We start from the raw sequence: 24258 nt of genomic DNA on the forward strand, positions 1-24258 counted from the left end.
CAGTAAACATTCGATTCGAAAACATCCAATGAAATCGGATGCCGAAGGTTTTCACCCTTCAAAATGGTGTTTCGCAATGTTCCATCCGGTCGCATCGTTTCGATTGTATTCAGTTTGGTATCGACCCAGTAAATTTGATGCTCTTGTGCGTAATCAATGGTCAAACCGGCCGGATGGCGAATAGCATCTGTGATCAGTGGTCTTCTCTTCGAACCGTCCATCCATGAAACTTCAATCTTTGGTGCTGAACCGGCATCGGCCCAGTACATTCGTCCCAATTGTGGATTGACTGCAATTGATGTTGGCACTTCCAAACCAGCACTTACAACAGCTCTTCTATAACGGCCATCGGTCTTTGCAACAAGTACACGACCTCTTGGTTTCGATCCAGTTCGATCGACTTCAGTCCAGTACAAATTGTCAGCCACCCAATCGACTGCCACAGCCGTTGGTTTTGAATTGCCTTTCATGTTCAAATCTTGTGCGAATCCAATCTTGGCTTGACCATTCTGTGCATTCACCATGTACGATCGTTTGATTGTCTTGTCATAACTGTCAGCCCAGAAGATGATCTGTGTCTCAGCATTGTAATCCAAAGCTTCAATTCGTTTTTCCGCTTGTATCACATCGAATTCGTCTTGTTTTGTCAGATCGTAGGCTCGTATCTCGTCTCCATTTGAGAACACCAATGTAATGTCTTCTTTCATTGCACGGCAAACTCCTGATAGGCCATCCGATGCACGGAATCCATCGCGACATGAACATTCGTACGTTCCGTTTAGATTCTTACACAAGTGACTGCACGTATGTGTTCCGGTGGCACATTCATCCACGTCAACGCATTTCTTTCGATTCTCGTCCGCTATGATGTAGCCATGGAAGCAATGGCAAATGTAGCCACCATCAGTCAAGTTGGAGCATTGTTGTTCACAGCCACCGTTATCAACTCCAGGTGCTCCACAGTGCAATGTGTGATGACAGCCCAATTCATCGGAATTATCACCACAATCATCGGCAAAGTCACACACATTCTTTCGATCGATGCATTTCTTGTTGGCGCACTTGAACTGATTGACTTGATCGCATGGCTTCTGTTTGGTTGCGCACAATGTCATGTTATTTTCGTCACTTCCATCGCCGCAATTGTCGACACCTGCGAAAAATGAAACGGGCACATTTCGAAAGTTAGGCATTTGAATGCAAAGATTGGCAAGAAAATTAATTGAAAGGTGAAGACTTATTTTAATCGAGGCACATTTTATTGTGGATAAACAAACTATCGGAGGAAAAAAGTGAAAATTAAATATTTACCGTCACAAATTTGATAGCGAGCAATGCAACGATGATTATCACATTGGAATCGACGTAATGTGTCGCAATTGAAGTTCGAACAAACAGATGCCGCTTCGTCGGATGCATCACCGCAATCGTCAGTTCCTGGAAAATTTCAAAATTCAATTAAAATAATTACTAGAAATGGCCTATTTTAAATGGGTAGTCATTGAAATAAATTGGAAAAACAGTTCAAAAAAGGAACATGATATTTTATAAACGAAATGGATATTTACCGTCGCAAAGATCTGACATAGCAACACAAAGATGGTTGTTGCATTGGAATCGTGATTCAGGGCAGTACCGACCGCCTGGGAATCTTGGTGGACAATTGGCTTCGTCACTCATATCGCGACAATCCCTAATCGAAATTAAATGTATTGAATGATTTTATGGTCGTTTTTGAATTTGAAATGCATTTTCCATATGATTACAAATGAAAAAAAAACATACCTATCGCCATCGCAACGGAAGTGAGCGGCAATACAGTGTCCAGATGCACATTGGAATGTTCCATTCTTGCATTGATAGTTTTCACAACTCATTTCGTCGCTTGAATCGCCGCAGTCTATTTTCAAACAGAAATAAGTGAAAAAAAATCCATCAATGACAGTTGATAAGAGTGGGGAAATTCACTTGAAAAAAGAGATATTTACCGTCTTCATGATCACAACGCCATCTCGAAGATATGCACTTGCCATTGGTACAACGGAATTCCGATTCAGAACATTCTCGATATTTGCCTTTGCACTGAGCTTCAGTCTCATCACTGCCATCACCGCAATCTAGATAAAACAAACATATACAGGTAGTTTGATTAGAACACACTGTTTGTGTAACTGAAGAAAGTCATTAAAAAAGATATTTACCATCTGCGAAATCACAAGTCCATTGTCTGCAAAATTGATTAAAATCGAACGATTAGTCGAAATTCATGAAAAAGTTCGAATTTATTATACTTACTTTGGAATACATCTGTTGTTCGAGCATTTGAAGTCAGTTTCGCTGTTACAGACCGGGCAATTTTCTGGCAATTCATCGCTATTGTCACGACAATCATCCTGTGATTTTCAAAAATATTAATTGATTTCAGTTTTTTTTTGTGTAACAAAAAAAGACCAACACAAAAAAAATCATACCTTTCCATCGCAGAACAGCCACTTCGGTATGCATCGATAGTTTGATTGACCCGGGCATCGTTGCCATCCAGTTGTACAGTTTCGTTGGCGACACATGTAAGCTGGCTCATCAGAATCATCACCTGCAGAACAATTGGCGTTTTATTAGCATTTTGGATGAAAAACTTGCCGAATTGAATCAGGAAATAGAGAGAATACCAACCACAATCATTATCAAAGTCACACATCCACAGCTTGGCAATACAACGGCCGTTCTTACAAGTGAATTCAGTTTCTGGATCGCAAGCTCGTTTCACTAAAATCGAATAAGATTCAGGTTAATTCACTGAAAGATTCGAATATTTGGGGATATATTTCAAAGCTTTCCACTTACTGCACATAGCCGGATCTTCATCACTACCATCTTTACAGTCGGGCTCTCCATCTGTAAAAGATTAACAGAATTAAATTAATTCACACTCTCGCAAATAACACAATATCAAATGTTGGTTTTGAATTTACTCACCACTGAATACATTTCAATTCGATGTAGTTGGCATTTTGGATGTAAGGTTCGACCAGGTTTGATGTGAAATCACACGAAAATGAACGATAAGACAATGGACATGAGAAATAATAAAAATGTCAATTAGAATTGAATGAGTTTAGGAAAATCACATGAAAGTGATATTGTAACAGTAAAATAATTACCACGACCAGCTTGATAGAATGCATCGGCCACTTGATCGGCACTTGAAGTCTGATTCGGGACAAGGCAAGTTACAGTTTTGTTCATCACTACAGGGTGGAGAAGTTGAAATAGGAAGAGGTTTTCGTATTTAGTTTGATATTTCCATTTGAAACGAAAAACGTCATCAAATTTACAAAAATTTCAAAAAATTATTTTATATTACCTTCCATCACCGCAGTCATCGGTACCTGATTTTTTAGAAACGAAAATGAAAGCATTGAAATATATTAGACACCTGTTTGCAATTTGAAACCACGAACAAAGTATTTTATAAATGAATTAGTCATTTACCGTCACAAATGGTTGCTGATGGTGTGCAATTTGTGTTTCCACATTGGAATGTTCCGGCTCGGCAATGTCTAACTGGGCATGAGCTTGGTTCATCGCTTCCATCTAAAAGAATCAAATAAATTTTCAATAAAATTCGTTCGAATTGGATTTCCTATCCAAAAATTGTCTCCGAAATACCTTTACAGTCGCGTTCACCATCACTATTTTGTGATCATGAAAATAGAATTGAAAAAAATTAGAAAAATTTCATAAAAAGAGTCACATTCTACTGACGCTATTCTATGGCTACAACATACCATTTCCAGAACCAAGGAATGCATTTCTCGTCATCGCCTCCGCACCGATGTTGACCAGCTGTGCAGTTGGCGATGCAAGTTTTCGAATCACGTGCCAAGTAGAATTGATTTGGACAGGCGCATTTGTAGCTTGGTGCTCCTTCTTCGATGTATCCTTCGATATTGAGGTAAGTTGATTCGGCCGGTGGTGCCAACAGACACAAGTGTGAACATCCTCCGTTCGTGTCACCGCATGGATTCGTGTATGCCACTTGTCGCAACGGATGATGAATATGAATGTCATATGGTCGATGTGTTGTATTTCTCAGCACTTGTAAATCTTTTCCGGTGAATTTATTCGCTCTCATGATGGCTTTCAAGTTCCAATCGGTCCAATAGAGCATATCATCGAATAGCGACAGAGCGAATACGTGTGGAACTTTGGTACCAGACATCACAATGTGTCGATGACGACCTTCTAAATCGGCAAATGCAATGTAATCCAAATGAGCATCAGCCCAATAGATGCGATCGGTGAAGAAATCAACTGTCAATGCATTTGGCCATGCAATGTCATCTTCCCATGTTAAAATTCTCGTGAAATTCGAGCCATCCATTCCCATTTTAGCGATGTAAGCTTGTAAATGCCATGATGTGAAGTACAAATAACCGATTCCAGGATGCACAACAATGGCTCGTGGATCGACAATTCCACTGCGCAGTGTCTTACGTTTGGTGCCATCCAATTCGGCAACGTCCAAATTCTTCGAGTGTCGATCAAGCCAGTACAATTTCCGTCCAACCCAATCGATGGAAATTCCTTCGAGGCCGTGCGAATCGTGACGAATAACCGGTTCTTTGACTGGTACTTCATCCGAAGCTGGATCAAGATTTTTCGATCGGAAGATTGTTTTGGCTGTTACATCACAGAAGTACATGTAATTTTCCTTGATATCGAAATCCAATGCAACCACATTCATCAAGTCTTGGTGCACTAAATTCATTTGTCGCCCGTCGACTGACATATTTCTCAAGTAGTATTTGTTCGTGAAAACAATCCATGGTTGAGATTTATCTTTGCGTTTGCACGTGTGCTCATCGATTTGACGCTCGTAGTATCGCTCATCGCATTTACAGTAATAACTGCCCGGTGTGTTGGAACAGTGCTGCGAACATACGCCCGGTGTTTCTAAACATTCATCGATGTCAGCACACGCTTTGCCGTCGGCGAGCAATCTGTTTCATTAAGAAAATATTTTGCAATTAGTTGAATCGGAAAAAAGAAGGGAGAAGCGAGGCGAAACATGAAGTTAAAATGGAAAACTCACTTGTATCCTTGATTACAATCGCAGAAGTAGCCAGTGAGTGTATCAACGCATTTGTGTCCGCATTGATGAATTTCCACCTTAGCACACTCGTCAACGTTGCAATGAAGTGGCTCGTCCGATTCATCTGAACAATCGGCAACTTTGTTGCATACCAGTTGATAATCGATGCATTGACCATTGTTGCAAGTGAATTGGCCCGTTGCACAAGTGCTGTTTTCTTTCTTCGTACAGCCCACTTCATCACTTCGATCGCCACAATCTGGAATTGAACAAATATTTTAAATTATAAATGATTAATTGCTGGCAAATATTTACAATTTCATTGTTAATTCAGTCAAATTGTTTAAAAAAACTGATGAAACCGAAATTCAAAAGCGAATAATTACCATCTTCTCCATCACATCGATACTGCGAACGAATACATTTGAAGTTTTGGCATGTGAATTCCTGAGGCGAACATGTTTTATATTGCGAATTACAGAACTTGGCTTCGTCACTTCCATCACCTGTTGCAATTCATTTGCACAAAATAATTTATTTTCATTTATGTATAAATTTCAAAGAGGATAAAATTAATGTGGTTAATTCCAACCATTTACTGGAATTTGACGTTTTTCAATGATATTCGTATGGAGATTTGTACTTTTCTGTGTATTTATAATATATCATGTCAGTCACGGGAGTGAAAAGTTCAAAATCCGTACAGAAAAGTTGAAAAACGTTAAATTTCAATTAAAGGAGTATAACTCACCGCAGTCATTATCATAGTCACACAGCCATCCCTGGAAAAAAAGAAAATAACCATTATCATTGTATATTTGCAATGCTGCAGCATTTACAACACAGAATTGGAATTTTTACTCCCTGATTGCTGTGTGATTAAATGAACAAAACTTACTCTGTTTATACAACGGCCATTAGCGCAAGTGAACATATCCTCTCCGCATGGCTGTGGCGTAGCACAGTGATGAAGCGTAATATTTTCATCTGCGCCATCAACCTAAAAGTCAAATGAAAGAACCGAATTAATTAGAGCGAATAATCATTTTTGGATGCTTGCATGAGGAAATTTTTAATGAAGAAAACGATGAGTCAAATGGTATACAATAAAAAAAAATTATAGGAACATACGCAATCAGGGTCGCCATCGCAAATCCATTTTTTGGGAATACATTGAGATCGTCCCCAGGATTTGTTCTCATCACAGGTGAATTCAGTTTCTTCGTCACACTTTCTATTGTCTGTGAAATTGAGTGGAAAAAATCATTTTAGATAACATTGGACATGTTAAAGTAACATTTTTTCTAAATTAAATTGATGTCGAAACTTACTGCATTGATGTCGATCGTCTTCATCGCTGTTATCCAAACAATCTAAAAATGGATAATACGTTATTTAAATCCTTAGACGAATGTTCAATTGAATTTTGTCAAGTTTTATGCTTACCATTATCACCATCACAAATGTAAATTCGCGGTATACAATTACCATTGTCGCAAGTGAACAAATCACCGAAGCATGTTCGACCTTCTGATTCACAGTACTCTGGTGGTTCATCAGCTGAATCTCCACAATCTATACGAATTCAATAATTTCCTCAATCAATAACAAATTTCAAGCTTATAACTATCTTAAGGACACTCACCATCGTCTCCATCACAATACCAAGTGGCCGGAATGCATCTGTGATTTGGACATCTGAAGCTGTTCTGTGGGCAGGTTCTTTGAGCGCAATGAAGTGGATCTTCGTCGGAATTGTCACCGCAGTCATTATCACCTAATGATAACGAACGATAATACATTCGTTTTTCAATCAATTCAGTCTTATCTTCTTTTTTTTAAATTCAAATGAAGAAATATATTTTTACCATCACAAAGCCAGTATGGTTCGACGCAAATGTTGGTTTTCTCGCATTTGAGGTGATTTGCCGGGCAAGTTGTATTCTGTGGACAACGTTCGTGTGTTTCATCGGATGTTGCATTGTCTTTGCAGTCATTGACACCGTTGCAAACTTGCGATTGTGGGATACATCTGCCGTTGAGACAAGTGAATTCACCATCAACACATGGTGGATATGTACAGCCTTCTTCATCGGAACCATCTACAAAGCAAAGCAAAATGAGTTATTTTCATATTTTTTTTTTGTTAATTGATGAATCAAACGGGTAGTTCAACCCTTCAACTGACCTTTGCAGTCATTTTCTGTAGATAAAAAAGAGAAAAATTAAATTAGTATTTGTTGCTTACAATTTGCATTCTAAAAAGATTCAGTTTTCTTTGTTGTTTTATCCAATCCCATTGTATGACTATGGACTACTTACCGTGATCGCACTGCCATGATTTGAAGATGCATCGGCCGTTGTTGCATCGGAATTCATTCGGTGAACATGAATGGAATGTGCAGTAATTCTTGTCTTCGTCAGATCCATCAGAACAATCATCATCTCCGTCACAAGCCCACATTCTCGAAATGCATTTTCCATTTTTGCACAAGAATCGGCTCTCGTCACAAGTATGATTCTTCGATACACACATGCGCCCTTCGTTGACCAATTTTGAGTTTTCGTCACATCTACATTCGGCTTTGCCGTTCAATCCAGGATGACAACTGTGTGTGCATCCGCCATTGTTCTGTGAGCATGGATTTGCCTGGCATTTCTGTCGTGACATACTGTAAACCTGAATATCACGTGGCGAGTCATCGAGTCGTTTCACCATTTCGATCATGTTAGCACCAGTGTGTTTTTCGGCTAATTTGATAAAAATATAAAAATGATGTGTGAATATTATGAACACAAAATAATAAAACTGAAGCAAACAGTAGAATAACCAATTTTATGGTTTATTCCATACATACCTCGATAAACGCCTCGCAACTGCAAATCGGTCCAATAAATGTAATTTCTGAACACGGTAATTGCAAATGGATAAATGGTAGCAGCTACCAAAACTTCTCTGCCCTTTCCATCCAATTGTGATCGTTCGATTTTCTCGCGTACGGCATCGGTCCAGTACAACATGCGTTCATCATAGTCAATAGTTAGGCCGCTCGGTTGTGACAAATCCCGGTCGATAATGGCTCGTTTCAATGATCCGGCCATTGTTGTTTTGAAAATTTTTCCGCTGGTACCGAATCGTCCCCAATCGGTAAAGAACAATGTACCGTTGCATGGATCCAAGACGATAGCACGTGGTCGTTCGACGCGTGCAATCATCACCAATTCACTGCCATCCAAATTCATTGCATAAATGGAATTATTGGAACTATCGGTCCAGTATACTTTCTTTTGTGTCCAATCGTAGGCAATTCCTTCTGGGTTAATTCCCTTGCTAATAACTGGTACGACATTACTGACAGACGGTTGTTGTGCATTTGCATAGGCAATCTTTGCCCATGGACGGATTTGTGTAAAGAATAATTTATTGTCTGCATAATCGAAATCGATGCCAACAACATTTGTTAAATTGCTGACCGGTTTAAATGGAACATTTGTAGAACGTGGATCTAAATTAATGGCTCGAATTTCAGTGCGTGTGGCAAACACAAGGTACTCATCAACTATATCACATCTACGACTATCTGGTGCTAAAACACCAGTTGAGCAATCACAACGGAAGTTTGGCCGTGACAATGAACCCGATTGAGTTTGAGCCTCTGGCGGGAAACTGAAACACAATTGATCACAACCACCGTTTCCATAACGCAAGCATGGATTATTTTCATCGGTTGGCTGATTGTTGATATCATAAATGGCAATGTCACGCAATTTCTCTAAATTGGTTCGCACCTTTGTCGGAAGGGTTGTGTTTCCGATGAGTTTTGATGCTTTGAAAACGGCTTGCAAATTACGATCGACCCAGTAAACATCGCCCAAATGAACGGCAATACCCATTGGATTTGGCAAATTTCCTCGAATAATTTGTCGATTTCCACCCGTGTACGAAATCTTTTGAATCATATCCAATTTTGAATCGACCCAGTACACATCATGTGTTAGCATATCAACGGTTAAATCGCGTGGATTTGAAATGCCCGATGTAACAATTGGTGTCCAGTTTGAACCGTCCAAATAAGCTTTTCCGATACGTGGATACTGGCCGTAGTCAATCCAATACAAAAGCCGTTTAATCGGATTCACAGCCAATTCACGTGGTGCATCGCTCGTTGTCTTTACAATTACTTTACGGTTTGAACCGTCAGCCCAGCAAACTTCGACGTAGTTTTCATGCGGGAACACATTGGTGAAATATAAATTGCCAGCGATCCAATCAATGGTTAAGCCTCGAATTCCATTACTGCCAATGCCATCTTTGATAATGTGTTGCATTTCGGTGCCGTTTGGTCGAATTCGAAAGATTCCGTTCCAGTGTCCTCGGTTGTATTCGGCCCAATAGATCCATGAGTCACGATAAATAACATCAACATGCAAAATGTGATGGCCAGCACCAGCAATGGGTTGCATTGCTTCGGCACTGTCCTTCAAACTGTAACCACGTGTAACATCCAATTGTGATACAACAGCAAATGTTTTGTATGACACACAGGACATCTCCTCTTCTTTGCGATAGCCAGTACCACAGATACATGTCTTCAAGCTGCCTTCTTGTGGTACACAAATGTGTTCGCAACCGCCGTTATTCGATTGGCATGGATGCAACATTGTGGATCGCTTCTTGAAAATGGTCATTCCCTTCAAATCCGATTCATTGTCAACGATAATCTTAGCATTTTCACCGTTTGGCAAATCAACGCGTACAATTTTCTCGTACACTGGATCGAGGAAGTAAAGTCTTGATTCCAAAACGCCCAAACTTTTCGGCCGTGCAATGTTGTCTTTTTCCTCGAGCAAAACACGTTTACCCGATCCATCGATATTCACTGCCATAACTGTCGCTGGGTTTTGTGTGCTATAGTAAACGATCTTTCGATCGGTATCGATAGCAATCGATTCTGGTCGATCAACATTTTCCACTAAAATTATTGGATTCGAACCATCCATATTGGCACGAGCCACTTTCGATGGAACTCCCGAACCACCATCGTCGATCCAATACATTTTACCGTCATTCGGGTCTAATGCAATTGCTTTCGGTCGTCCAACTGATGTTTTGTTGCCATTGTTTGCCAGAAGAATAGCCCGATGTTTCACTTTGCCATCAACTCGGATGATTTCAATTTGGCTAGCGATGCGATTACCAATGATCAAATTGCGTCCCAACCATTCGAAGGCAATGACATATGGAGCACCAACAATGCCAGAGTCTCCAAGAAAATCAGTCTTATTTCCACCACCGTATGGTGTGGCATAAATTGTGCAATTTTCATCGTCTTGTTCGCCACCTTTGCTCTGCACCCAATAAAGTGTTTCACCTTTGCGATCGAAATCGACTACAATACCACCGTCAATGCCAACGACTGGTGTCAAAGCGCCGGCTCTTGCATCGCCTCCATTCAATGGAACGTCGACAATTTGGTTGCTCTTCAATACCATTAGATATGAGTTCTCCTCTTGTATGCATCGTCCATCTGATTCCAACAGGCGATAGCCCGGTTTGCACTTGCATGTGTAGCCCGACTTGGAGCTTGGACTCAAAAGGCACATGTGTTGGCAGTGCGCATTTTCACATGGATTCGGCAAAATTGGTTGCAACGAAGGATGATGCACATGGATCGAAAGCGGTTGTGAGATCAAATGTGATACAACGGTTTGATTGTCACCTTTGAATTTGTGCGCTGATAAAACTCGGTTCAATTGACGATCGGTCCAGTATAAAGTGTCTTCAAATAGGGATAACGAATGCGGATGCAGTAAATAATGGCTGGATGCTAATACTTGTTGTCGTCCAGTTCCGTTGTAATAACAAAAATCGATGAAATCAAGCTTTGAATCGGCGAAGTAGACTCGTTTTGTTGATGTATCAAGCGTCAAACCGTTTGGCCAATAGATTTTTGTGTTGATAATTGTTTGTCGCATTGTTCCATCCATACCGATTCGTTCGATGCGTGGATTTTCTCCCCAATCCGTCCAGAAGATCCATCGAGTGCCTGGTGCTGGATCTAAGCACATACCACGCGGTTGTGTGATATTCTCTCGTACGAGTACCAAACGATTTTCACCCATTTCACCGCACACTTCAATCGTATTCAATTTACTGTCCAACCAGTACAAATTCTTGCCAATCCAATCGTATGCCAAACCTTCAACCAAATCCAAACCGGTGGTTATGATGTCAATTGGTTCCATGCCACGATCCAAACGTGAGATCTTCTTCAATTTCATATCACTCCAGAAAATCGTTCCACTTCGCATATTCGATGCAGTTGCCACAACATTTTCAACGATAATCGGCACACGTTCCAAACCTTGCTCTTTCAAATCGGCCACCAAAATCGAATGACGATTCGAAATTATCAAGAATGCGGCTGTGTGATTCACTGCTTTGCATGAGTGTTTATTTGGTTCCAAAATGTAGCCTTCGACACACGAACAGAAGTATGATCCTTTGGTGTTTGTACAGGTCTGTGAACATAAGCCGGGCGGATCACATTCATTCAAATCTTTGCAAGTGAATCCATCGATGCTCAGCTCTTCGCCCGGTGGACAAATGCACAGAGCTCCATTTGGTGTTTTCTGACAACCGTTTGAGCACAAACCGGATTGATGTTGACACTCGGCCAAATCACATCCTGGACCTTCGTCAGCACCATTTGGACAATCGAAAATGCCATCACAAACCGATGTCATATTTACACATCTGCCAGTCACATTCGGGCATCGCCATTGACCAGTTGGGCAACGGAATGGTGGCGGAACGCATGCATGTACGGAGCTTTCGTCGCTGTTATCGCCACAATCATCTTTGCCTGAATTTTTTAAATTAAATAAATATATATAAATTGAATTTAGTCCTGAAATTATGATATTCAATCAATTGGCAATTAAAAAAATAATTCTTTACCATCACAAATATATGCTTTGAATACGCAATTCGAGTTGTTACACTTGTAGAAGTTGGTCGGGCATGAGATTGTACCACATTCCTCTTCATCGGAATGATCGTCACAGTCATTTGAGCCTACATAAAGAAAAGGAATTCAATTTGTTGAGAATTTTTCAAAATAATGTTTTGGTGTTTTTTCTGAATGAAAAAGGTTTGCTCGAAAGAAAAGAAAAGCGAAAGGCTCACCATCACAATGCCATGAAATTGGTATACAAATGCCGGATGATTTGCATCGGAAGTGTTTCTCTTGATTACATTGATTCGGTCCCATCGATGGGCAGCCCAATTCATCACTTCCATCGTTACAATCAGGAATGCCTGTAGTGATTAAATGTGCATTAGTATTTTTTATTCGGCTTGGAATTATCAAAATGTTGAACAAGTTAAGGAAAATAAATAATATTACCATCGCATTTATATGATTCTTCTACACACTGCCTGAGATCCGCACACTTGAACTGATTTGCTAAGCAGGATATTGGTGGGCAATCTTTTTCATCTTGTTTATCGAAGCAATCTGTAAAATAGAACGTAACTTAGAATTTTGTTCGAATAAAATTCCAAACAAATCTTTCTCACCGTCATCTCCATCACAAACCCAAGACTGTGGTATACAATGGCCAGTTCTCGGGCAAGTGAATTGGAAGTAAGCACACGTTTTTTCTGCACAGAAATCACCTTCATCAGAGCTGAAATTCGGAGATTGAAAATGTATATTTTATTATTGTCATCGTTTTATTTTGGCGATTTTTCCCTCAAATAAAGGATGAAAAGAAAGAAACTCTATTGAAATAAATAGAAACATACCTGTCACCGCAATCATTTTCGGAGTCACTGCAAAAAGAAATGGAATAAATAGATTAAAAACAGTCAGCCTTCATTGAAGTTTATTTCCACATACCATTTCCACATATTTGGAATACAGCGTCCATTTGCACAAGCGAATTGTGAAGAAGCACATGTCACATTTCCGCACTCAAACTCATCAGAATGATCGCCGCTAAAATGTTTCGAAACAATTTTTTGTTTTACAAACTCATGATTTAAACGGATTTGCCAATTCATGACTCTAAAATTAGTCGGATATTTACCAATCATTTTCTTGATCGCAACGGAAACTCAATGGAATACAGCGACCCGATTTGCATTGGAATTCATTTGATCCACAAGTTGGTTCTGGAAAAATGCAACAAAATAAAAATCAAATTAGTAAATGATGTTTTTCAATTTTGCACCAAGTTCTTACTTGTACAGTTGTGTTCTTCGTCTGAATTATCGAGACAATCTGAAAAGAAGTAACAAAAAAAGATTGGGTTAGAATCGATTACCATTCAAAATATGAAATTCGTTTACCATCATCTCCATCGCAAAGCCATGATTTAGGTATGCACCGTTGGTTGTTGCATGTGAAATCCCATGAATTTGGACAGGCAAGCACTGGTGGCTCGGCATTGGGGTCGGAAACACACGTTTGGCCATCATCATTGATTCGTTCACCGTACGGGCATGCACATTTCACCGAAAGCAAATGTGATCCATTCACCGGCACAGCGAAACAAATCTTTTCACAACCGCCGTTATTAATTGCACACGGTTGTGTTGCTTCGACTTGTTGCACTGAATAGCTGTACACTTTAACGCCATAAAGACGATTTGTCTGTGGTTCACGTACCATAATTTCCTCTTGTTCACCCGTCAATTTATGCAACCGAACGATGGCGTCTAGTCGCCAATCCGTGATATACATCCATTCTTCGTGTATAACAATTGAGAACGGATGTCGTATCAGTCGTGAATTAACTGTTCTAATATCAGAACCGTCAAGATTTGCGTGTTGTACGTGATCAAGTAAAGCATCGCACCAATAAACTCGATCTTCTTTGAAATCAATCGATAAACCATTTGGCCATCCCAATGTTACATTTTTGAACACTAAAATGCCCGATCCATCGGAATTGGCTCGAGTAATGTTGGCCGGTCGATCCCATTCGGAGAAGAAAATATATCCTTTGTTTGGATGCACCACAATAGCACGTGGCCGTTTCAAATTCTTCAATAATGTACGACGATGTGTCACATTTCGTGTTGAGAGTACATTCAATGTACCTTTGCGACTGTCAATATAATACAAATTCTTTGAAGCCCAATCGACTGCCAATCCTTCGACGCCTTCATTTTGACTGGCCAGCACAATTTCACGGCCAGTTCCATTGCGATGCACTCGATAAATGACATCTTGCAATACATCGGAATAGTAGATATGTTGATCGCGTGCATCAAAATCAAGGCCAACAAATCGAGCCCGTCGTGATACAACCGGTAAAATTGCATCGCTAAAACCTTCAATAACTGGTTCCAATACTTTTCCCTTGATAAAACGCTGCTGGCTATACATTAAGAATTCACCGACTAAATTACAATTTCGCAAATCTTCGGTTAATTGGAAGCCGGTGTGACAAGCACATCGATAGCCCAAACCCGTTGGTGCTCCTTTTACCGCTGTCACAATGCACATGTGTTGACAGCCACCGTTGTTGTTTCCACATGGATTCGATACTTTTGGCTGCAGGAATGGATGCACTGAAACAATTGCCTTTGGTTCACGAATATCTTTCGACTTGAAAATCGATTGAATGCTTGATGTTCCCTCGAATTTGTCGACTGACATAATGCCTTGTTTTGTTGCATCCGTCCAAAAAACGCGATTTTCAAACAGTGCCAATCGACTTGGGCTCGGCACATTTTGTCCTCTTAAGATCATCACACGATGACCGCCATCGTAGTCAACGGTTTCAATGTAATCCAAAAGTGAATCACACCAATACACACGCTTCGCAATGATATCAACGGCAACGCCACTCGCTTTGTAAGCCGCTTCAGAAACTACAGCTCTTGCATGTGTTCCATCCATATGAGCTCGCAAAACTTGACCGCCATCGGCAACGAACATTAAACCGGATGTTGGATCCAGTGCTAAATCGGCTGGACTGGTTAAATTTGAGCCCAACACAACGGCATGCCATTTATTATCCAATTCAAACACATCGACTTTTTGCCCGATAAAATCGGCTACATAAAGCTTGTCACCGATCCAATCAACGGCCAATGCAATCGGTGCCCATGTACCAGGCAACGAAAGATCTGTACCACCAAAACCGCCTTCATTCAATGGCATCGATTGAACTTTTCGTGTTTTCGTATCCGACCAGAACAGCAAATTTCTCGAACTGTGGTAAGCAACGCCACTGGCACCCGTTGCATTCACAATATTTCGTGCATCTTGTCCATGGTGTGACATCCGAATGACAGCATTGTCATGTGCAAAAATCAATTCTAAACCAGCCGAATTCGGTGCACCGCATCGTGATTTGTCGATAAGTGTGTAGCCAGCCGCACAAGAGCATGTGTATGAACCGTCTGTATTCGCACAAAGCTGATCACAATGGCCCCATTCAGCACATTCATCCAAGTCCGTACATGACCGATTGTCACTCGCTAGCGATCGACCAGTTGGACAGAAGCAAACACCTCCCGTCAACGATGGACCGCATTTGTGTTCACAATTCAACGATGGACAAGCATTTGTGGCTGCAAAATGGAAATCAAATTAATGTGAATACTTCGAAAGCTTACGTTGTTGTTCATAAAATTTCATGCATTTTAATAAGAAATGTTCAAACGAATTTTTGAGTGGGATATAAACGAGAGAATGCCATTGTGGGAAATAACTTACAACAAGCTGTTTCTTCGTCGCTACCGTCTTCGCAGTCCCGTTTGCCATCACAAAGCTGCACTTTAGCGATGCATTTCGGTGTACCGTTCGGGCCACCGCGTGGACACAGGAACTTGTTATCGGGACATGCAATTGCTGTACAGTTTGCTTCATCTGATTCATCCTGACAGTCGTGATAGCCATCTTGAAAAATGCAACAATGCAAACGGAAAATAAATGAATAAAAATCAGCAATTTAAAAGGTTTTTACATTAATCATTTATCCGTGAGTATGTTCATTTTCATTCTGAATGCAATCACACGGAAATATTGACTTAAACTTACCACAGTGGAACGTAGCCGGGATGCACAATGCATTTTGACAACGAAATTGTCCGGCGTGGCAGGCAGGGAAGTCTGAAAAAAGGTTGTAAGCGAAAAGACAACATGAAAATTCGTCAGTAAAAACAAAAAGTTGGTTAAGCTCTCGGTTGAATGCAATGAATAAATTTACGAGATTCACATTAAAAAGCAATGAATGTCACCGACAGTTCAGTGAACATGCAGTAAAATTAAAGTATATGGAGATTTATTTTTTTGGTCAGCAACAATTTACGAAAATACTAATAAAACATGACACAATGTTTGAGGGGAAAAAATAAAGCGATGCCGTAAAAGTTCATACATGGTGAAATGAGCGTTGAAACTTAATTGAATAGAAAGTGATAAAAACGTTAAAACACGGATTATGTCATCATCAAATCCCCCGTAAATGAAATGAAAAGAGCAGAACAAAATGAAATGTGAACGGAGGAAGAGAGAGAGAGAGAGCATTAAAAATGTTTCAATTTTGCGCGTTTTCATTGTTTGCATTTTTATCGCTTTCTTGTTCATTTGCATTTGCCATAACGATTTTATTGGTGGTATTTTGATGAAATTTGAAATTGTGCATTCTGGATGCAAATATAATAAACTCAAGAATGTTCTCCATATACTTAAAGATAGAGTATGTAAATAACAAAATAAAAATTTGTACTCACTGCAACCCTGTTCATCGCTGTTATCGTCGCAATCCGATTTGTGGTCACATTTCCGTACATTATCGATACATTTTTGTCCGTTGGCACAACGGAATTGATCCAAGCGACATTTTGCGCCGGTGCAGCCGTCTTCATCGTGACCCGTTCGGCAATCTAAATACCCATCGCATTTCTTCTCTTTTGGCACACATGGATCGGCCGAATAACCATTTTTACTTGACGTCGAATTGGGTAAACCGCAATGGATGTCATCCGTTTGACAGTTTCGATATGCTGAAAATAGCAGAAAATCCCAGAGAAATCCATGGTTAATATATTCCAATCTATATGTGCAACATTCTAACTTTCATGGTATTCATCGAATATTCTAGTTGTGAAGAGCAATAAACGTGTGTAAAATTTTCCAAATCGCTTGGGGGGGTCCACATTTTGGAATCCTAGGGGGGGTAAAACCGGAATACCCCCCCCCCCCTTGCACACGTGTGCCTCTCGTTCTGCTTCCCCTTCAAGTGAGTACATTCTAATTCAATTGTTTTTATGAAATTTTTAACACAAACTCATTGTTTCTCCAGGTTCAGCTTCGGCAGGTATCAGTCGTGTGATGCCAACTTCTTAAACTTTACTAACTGTAAAACTAATTTTTGAATGTGAAGTTTGTATGAAATTCTTAGATTTTCATTTCACCACCACATGCACGGCTATATACAATCATTGTAATTTGATGCTGGAGATAAATTTCATGTGGCACTGATTTCGATGCAACATGCAATCCAATGTGGTAACATTGCATGAACTCTGGCTGCTCATGTTCTCGTCAATTCCATTAATAGACACGATGGAGTAAAGTTTATCGTTTGGTCGAGTGAAAAATCGAATGCAAAATAGAGCGAGAAGTTCAGCAGATATTCATTCATGCTAATAGCATGAATTTGCTAAGATTGGGTCAAATGTCGAACGACGGCATTTCGGCAAGTTGAAAATTTAACCAACAACCCCCAAAAGTAATGATGATTCATTTCATTGTATTGCTTTGCAACATTCGCATTTCTTCAGAAACCCGAATGACATCCCAAACACGTACATACATATTTAATAGAAAGTATTCCATTGCTTCGAAAGCATTACAATGTAATCTAATTAATACAAGCTTCTATTGCTTGAATTTATGTGCACTTCCGGAAAGAACAAGAGTAGACAAAAAAAAGAACATATCAAACAATAGAGATTGGAATTTCTCTAGCTTGTTGCTATTTACAATTCAATTTGAATTAAATAGCTGTACTTTACATTTTCACTTGGGAAAAAAACCAAAACTTTTCCGTTGTTTAGAGCATTTTTCATTTTTGCGTTTTACTCTGTCCCAACAATGTATAGCCCGAGGAGTCATATTTTTGCTTTTATGTGATGACCAAACAATTTGTTTAGGTTAGAATCGCATTTAATATTGCTACCACGAGAATGTTTTGTTGCTGTCCATGCTTTAAGTATCATACATTTTAGCGTTACACCTTTCTACCGTATTCTCTCTCCCTTTGTGTAGCAAAAATTGGCCATCTAAACTTTTTTTTTCATCATAGATGAATAAATGGTGGCCGAGGTTATTTTCTGTTTATTTACTTCGAAATGCAAACAACATTTCATCCGATTTAGTTAATTACATGCTTTTCGTCCGAATACGCTTGGGTTTTGACTCTATGCAAATGGCTTTATGACAATTGAGCAGGAGAGGGGGGAAGGTAGAAAAAATGACAATGCAAATACGTCTCTGAAAAACGCAGAAGCACACACAAACAAATTACACATTGCAAACAGTTTATTCGTTTAGCCAAAGCTTACTGTCCGAATGCTCGGAAACTGAAACAAAAAAAGCACAACAACACATAATAATAACGAAACTCTTCCACCAACTTTCGCTTCAATTCAAGAAGTTTGCAATACAATACATTCGGTTGAAGGCAGAATTTAAACGAATTTGATTTGGTCGATGCAAAGTTTTCAGAGACCTAGTTTTCACAATTCTCCCTGGCCACACACACACACACACACAACCAGCTCAACATGTACACCAGCAAACGAAACAAATTTAAAGTTTTATGACATGCTTTTGAGCACCTCGTTGCATTTCCAAACCAACACACAAGAGCAGCAACAGCAGTAGCAAATTGTTTGACCATTCAATAATGCATTTCATTGGAATTCATTTCGTTGCACATCAATATCGTACAGTTTTGGTCTCCGTAGAAATGTCACATCGACAAAAGTTTTGATTTGACTAAATTAAACCGGGGGAAATACAACTTTCAGTAACTACGAAAGTTGTTTGTGAACGTTTCGAATTTTGGTTTTCGAAGCTGTGGTAAATGATATTTGCCATGCATTCTACAGAAATATTAATAGAGCAATCAAATTTAAATCCTTGAAAACACACAAAGTTCACATTAGACATTTTGCAATAAATGAGTGGAATTTTAGGTGCAGAAATTAAATTTGCGACATCATCAATCAGGAAAATGGGAAGCAATATTAAAAGTTTTCCTTTGTAAAACTATTTGATGAGGTCATTAATAAACAAGTGTTTCAATTGACTTTGTCGCAAATGACAAACAAATTACTCGTAGGATATCTCCAATCAATTCAATCAACACTGTGGATTCAACAGCAACTGTTTTGAGTTAACAGACAAAATAAGAATGTTTTTACACTTGCATCGAAGATTCATTATGGTGCCGTTGACTGGATTCCATGTTTTATGGTCCTTGCAACACACATTACAGAATTGTGGTCTAAAAAAGTGATTTTTGGCAAGGAATTTAGGAAAGAGTAATTCAGTGTTCACATTCGGTAGCTTAAATACCTTTTATAGTAACCGTAATGAATCTTTATCAATTATCTTTTACGTTTAATGGGAATGATAATGGAACCATTCTTTTCTATAACATTTTAATTCAAAAAATCACCATAACGAGAACATGACGTATTTCTAACTCCATCTACGGATTTTTCCAGCAGTTGTGTTCTATTGAGTTGCGGTTTTAATTATTTTTGGGCGAAATTATCTCAAAAGTATGCTAAAATGAGTTATTTGTCATGCGAACGCTCAAATGAGTTATTTGTCATGCGAACGCTCAAACGACTACTGTTAATGTACGCACTGATTCAGTAGACATGCAATGGTTACTAGATGACAAATTTACAATACACTCGAGTGCATGTATTTGCGTGTACATTTCCGGTAGCCGTTTGAGCGTTCGCATAACAAATAACTCATTTTTGTATATTTTTGAGATAATTTCGCCCAAAAATAGTTGAAATCGTTATGTATCTACTCGATTCACAACTACTGGAAAAATCCGTAGATGGAGTTAGACGCCCGTACCAAATGTAATGTATTGAAACTCCATATACATGCTCGGAGTATGAAAATCACATAAACATCTTACTACAGTAACCGATGGATACAAACCAATAAAATAAATTGGACAAACAGAAATGATAAATGGAATTTGTTAGAAATTTTCTTTCCAAAAGGTAAAAGTTCCGCGAATTGTTGCAAATCCAAGGTGTGTGGGGCGCTTAAATACACTTCAATAAATGATAAATGTTCACTTTTGATATTTTTTTGTATGCATAGCAGTAATAAAGTTGTATTTATATTGTAAGCTCATCGATTAAATATTGACGAATTCAACTGAGAGTGGCCCTCAATGGTGGTGCGATAAATGAAACTCACAAACAAAATGTTTATTATAAAAATGTGATTGATTGATTTCCCCATTTTTCATGTAGCCACTTTACACACTGGAATTACTTTTTCTCTGCTGAGTGTTTTTTCGCGTAAAAAAAATCAATGTTTTAAACAGTTTTAATTGCATGCATTTTACTTAATTTAATTGAAATTCAGTGCTTTTTCGGCTAATTTGTGATATATGATAAAATGATTAACTGAACCGTCAACTGAACAGCGTTTTTAATCCAAAATGCAAATCCGTATTAAGAGTCTTAAGTAAAAGCGCTCTCTCACTCTCTCGTCGAGCGTTGATCTCAAGAGCATGAGCATATTTGATTTGATGACATCGTCATCAGCGATATGCGCGCCGTTAAGGCAATTAAGTGTCTCATTCGTGTGCAAAGTTAGCGTCTTAAAAAAGTTTCTTTCAACTTCCATAACACGATTAAATATCGTTTCTTTTTTTTCGTCTTCATTTTCTGTTGCCTTCCTTTTCTTTGTGCATTTTGTTTTCGTTTGCTTATTTTTGTCTGTTGAGGCGCGTTGCTTATCCGTGTGCATCGAGCGTGTCGAGAAAAGAAGCATGAGATCGGCAGCACAAGGAAACCCATATGAAAGCTTCAGCCAAAAGCGAGCAATACTTGGCGGTGTTTATAGCAGAGTGTTTGAACGTAAAAAGAACCAGAAAAAAAAGAACATAAAAATCCAGCCAAAAATCTTAATGAGAAAATTACAATGTGAACAAAATGCTTTTTCATGCTCCTTTGCCTCGAATTATACGCGAGCGAAAAATCTGTTTTGGCAAACACATACTTGAGGGAAAATTGCACGAGGATTTACAGCCAGCGCAACGTGCAAAGAGTACTATTTTCATAAGATTTGTTTGAAATCCGTTAAAACGTTTCACAATTTGAAGAGAAAGAGAACGAAAACACGCACTCTCTCTCGTTAATGTTGCAAGCAAATAAATTTGATTTTGAGTTTCACTTAAAAATTTCTCATAAATTTTCTCACTCAAAGGAAATTTGCAGGAAAAACACAAGAACGACGTCTGCAACGAGTCACATTTATTTAGATTTCTTCTTCAGTTTCTTCTGCTTTGCTGAAACAGGCGGACACAACGGCTTACAGAGAGCACTTTAAAGCGATAAAAGTAATGAGAACACACCGAAACTGTTACTTTGTATAGTTGAAAAATGGAATAGATTTTAACCGAATTTACATTTATGAGCGTTCTTAATTACTTTTTCGAGCACTCGTATAAGTGCCACTGGCTGTAATCATTCATATACCGACAGAGGGAGAGAGAGAGAGTAATAAGCGCTTAATTTTATGATACCTTTGCGTATTACATCAAGTTGTTGAATTTGAGTTTTTATTTCATAAAATGGAAAAATAGGAATGTTTCTTATATTAAATTCTTGATACTTACTACAATCCTGTTCGTCGCTACCATCGGTGCAGTCGACCACGCCGTCACTGCAAAATGGATTAAAATAAACATAAGTCCATGTTGTTTAAAATTGGAATTGTTTCACTTCGTAATACATACCATCGATAATGTGGTGGCATACAGTATGTCTTATTAAATATATATTGTCCACAACTTATTTGACCAGCATCACATTCAGGTGGGGCTAAAAATGGAAAATGAAAACACATTTAATGGAAAGCAAAAAAAAAGAGAATTACTGTGTGGAAAGGAAATTCGATTAGAGTAGAGTCTTGATTAATTAAAGAAAATGATTACGAACGAAGTTTTTGGAAACTTTTAACTTTTGGTCTACTTTGGAAAATTAATTTTCAATTCAAATTAGTTGCTCAAACATAGCGGAGTGAGCGAGTGAGCGAGTGAGCGAGTGGCGCAAAAAAGTTTGTGTATACGATTGCGAGAGAAAACCATGAAGACGCTTAATTAATAAACAGTCACAAAAAGCGAGAAAACGCTTCAAAAACAGTTTTCTCAACGGAAAATTTCATTTTCAACGCAAATTGCAAAAAAAGAAGACGTAAACAAAACAGAATGTAACCAACAAGTCATGCTTATCACGGTGCTGTCGCGCTCACTAACTCGTGCGCTCATGATGGTCGGTTTGGTTCAGTATTTCCGTATTGTTGCTGGTTTGCTTAACGACATTTCATATCGCTTGTGTCCGTGCTAAGTGCATCTGCGTGATGCTTATGTATTTGTAATCATTGCGATACTCTTAACCAATCCCGTTTGTGATGGTGGGGAGGAAAAGATATTGTGAAGTTTGAATGCGTAACAAGGCAAAACGATGCGAATAATGGATAGTCGTAAAAACGACGCTCAACTGATCTGAACCGAACCAAACCGAACTGAACTGAACAGAGCGGAGCAGAAAAGAAATCTAATTAAAAAACTTAGTCGCAAAAGGATAAAGTTGTGAGCAAGCAAAAAATGATTGAAAAAGAGATAAACTAAAGGGATAAACAAGCAAACGTACACCGTTGAAATGGTCATACTAGACAAGTGAATTCGTATTTCGTATATAAATATATCGGACGTAAAAAGGTAACACAATACAGCCAACGACCATAGAAATTGTATCCGGCACAACGTAAACTTGCCTTTCTTCATTTCTTCGCATTGCATAAACTGAAATGATGAGCAAGCACCAAATTCTATTACAAGTCCTAATTAAACTTTATATTAAATAATAGCATTTATAAATGGAATTAAAATCCAACCGGGGAAAGAAAAGTGACACAATATACGAAAACCAAACAATAACTACACAACCAAAAGAGGAAGAGAATGAAAAAAATGGAGTCTCTTACGAAAAAAAAAGCATTGATACTTACGACACGATTGAAATTCATCTTCTCCCCACATACAATCTTTCTGATAATTACACACCCACAACGACGGTATACATGTACCCTCTCGGCATCGAAACATCCCAGTCGAACATGGCACTTCAGATATATTTACTGCAAAAGAATAAAAGAATAACAAAAACAAATTAGAAGAAAAAATCTCATAATTTTTAAGTAATCTCGTGAAAATCTTCTTAAACAAATAAAAAACGGACTCAAAGGGTCCAAGCCAGAGAGCTTATGCCGCGTGGAAAAAAATGAAAAGGAAGAGATGGAGTAAAACAACCATCAACAATTTATAATTCCGTGCGAAATACATCAGTATTACATTAGAAAAAGAAAATACGTTTTGCGAAGAGCTGATTTCGAGGTTCAGAAGTTAGCAGTGTAACCGAATGAAAATTGGAAAAGCACTTGGTAATTTCTTTTTCACACTCTCATGCTCTCACGCTCATGCTCGTCCTTATGGCTTGCAAGGCGTTGATAATTGAATTAAAGTGGTAACAAATGTGTAAATGGAATGACCGTCGTCCTTAATCAAATCGATTTAAATTGGTGGTGGCTCGTTCAATAAAGCCCAAATAGATGGTATATATATTGTGTAATTTGCCGCTTGTTACACAACTTTTGTTAAGGCTTGCGAAAAAGAGAGAGAGAGAGAAAGCCCATTTGGTTTCATCAAAAACTTGTCCATTTTCGTTTCGTATGTGGCTAACGCAAAAGTTTTCGCTGTTACTTCCGAAAGGAAAGTAGCACGTGAATGTTTGCGATTGATTCAACAAGCGGATGCTCCATTATTGGATATCGATCTGCCTCTTTCTTGTAAACTTCTTAGAAACA

The 24258-nt window shown here is 38.8% G+C and overlaps 1 protein-coding gene across 1 annotated transcript in view; it reads right to left on the minus strand.

Annotated features, from left to right (window-relative positions):
• Nucleotides 1–51: 51 nt before the first annotated feature.
• LOC129565767 (low-density lipoprotein receptor-related protein 2) overlaps nucleotides 52–24258 on the minus strand; it is an 87815-nt gene continuing 63608 nt past the window's right edge. Inside the window, exons 2-40 of the mRNA XM_055440981.1 lie at nucleotides 16851–17123; nucleotides 16156–16227; nucleotides 15832–16014; nucleotides 13452–15686; nucleotides 13345–13383; nucleotides 13190–13274; nucleotides 13000–13098; nucleotides 12906–12932; nucleotides 12678–12787; nucleotides 12505–12615; nucleotides 12285–12416; nucleotides 12057–12173; nucleotides 7954–11961; nucleotides 7418–7846; nucleotides 7284–7298; nucleotides 6964–7197; nucleotides 6741–6872; nucleotides 6542–6670; nucleotides 6427–6468; nucleotides 6227–6336; nucleotides 5994–6095; nucleotides 5847–5877; nucleotides 5482–5601; nucleotides 5096–5354; nucleotides 3789–5003; nucleotides 3670–3692; nucleotides 3493–3594; nucleotides 3162–3248; nucleotides 2845–2895; nucleotides 2731–2766; nucleotides 2472–2593; nucleotides 2296–2393; nucleotides 2202–2227; nucleotides 1989–2117; nucleotides 1786–1900; nucleotides 1569–1693; nucleotides 1312–1437; nucleotides 167–1153; nucleotides 52–56 (exon numbers count right to left, since the gene is read on the minus strand). Of these exons, the coding sequence (XP_055296956.1) occupies nucleotides 52–56; nucleotides 167–1153; nucleotides 1312–1437; nucleotides 1569–1693; nucleotides 1786–1900; nucleotides 1989–2117; nucleotides 2202–2227; nucleotides 2296–2393; nucleotides 2472–2593; nucleotides 2731–2766; nucleotides 2845–2895; nucleotides 3162–3248; nucleotides 3493–3594; nucleotides 3670–3692; nucleotides 3789–5003; nucleotides 5096–5354; nucleotides 5482–5601; nucleotides 5847–5877; nucleotides 5994–6095; nucleotides 6227–6336; nucleotides 6427–6468; nucleotides 6542–6670; nucleotides 6741–6872; nucleotides 6964–7197; nucleotides 7284–7298; nucleotides 7418–7846; nucleotides 7954–11961; nucleotides 12057–12173; nucleotides 12285–12416; nucleotides 12505–12615; nucleotides 12678–12787; nucleotides 12906–12932; nucleotides 13000–13098; nucleotides 13190–13274; nucleotides 13345–13383; nucleotides 13452–15686; nucleotides 15832–16014; nucleotides 16156–16227; nucleotides 16851–17123 (12341 nt within the window). The remainder of the gene's footprint in view (nucleotides 57–166; nucleotides 1154–1311; nucleotides 1438–1568; nucleotides 1694–1785; nucleotides 1901–1988; nucleotides 2118–2201; nucleotides 2228–2295; nucleotides 2394–2471; nucleotides 2594–2730; nucleotides 2767–2844; nucleotides 2896–3161; nucleotides 3249–3492; nucleotides 3595–3669; nucleotides 3693–3788; nucleotides 5004–5095; nucleotides 5355–5481; nucleotides 5602–5846; nucleotides 5878–5993; nucleotides 6096–6226; nucleotides 6337–6426; nucleotides 6469–6541; nucleotides 6671–6740; nucleotides 6873–6963; nucleotides 7198–7283; nucleotides 7299–7417; nucleotides 7847–7953; nucleotides 11962–12056; nucleotides 12174–12284; nucleotides 12417–12504; nucleotides 12616–12677; nucleotides 12788–12905; nucleotides 12933–12999; nucleotides 13099–13189; nucleotides 13275–13344; nucleotides 13384–13451; nucleotides 15687–15831; nucleotides 16015–16155; nucleotides 16228–16850; nucleotides 17124–24258) is intronic.

Source organism: Sitodiplosis mosellana, unplaced genomic scaffold (genome assembly GCF_009176505.1).
Source record: "Sitodiplosis mosellana isolate CC-2019 unplaced genomic scaffold, AAFC_SMos_1.0 Smas_scaffold_3, whole genome shotgun sequence".
NCBI classification, from domain to species: Eukaryota; Metazoa; Arthropoda; class Insecta; order Diptera; family Cecidomyiidae; genus Sitodiplosis; species Sitodiplosis mosellana.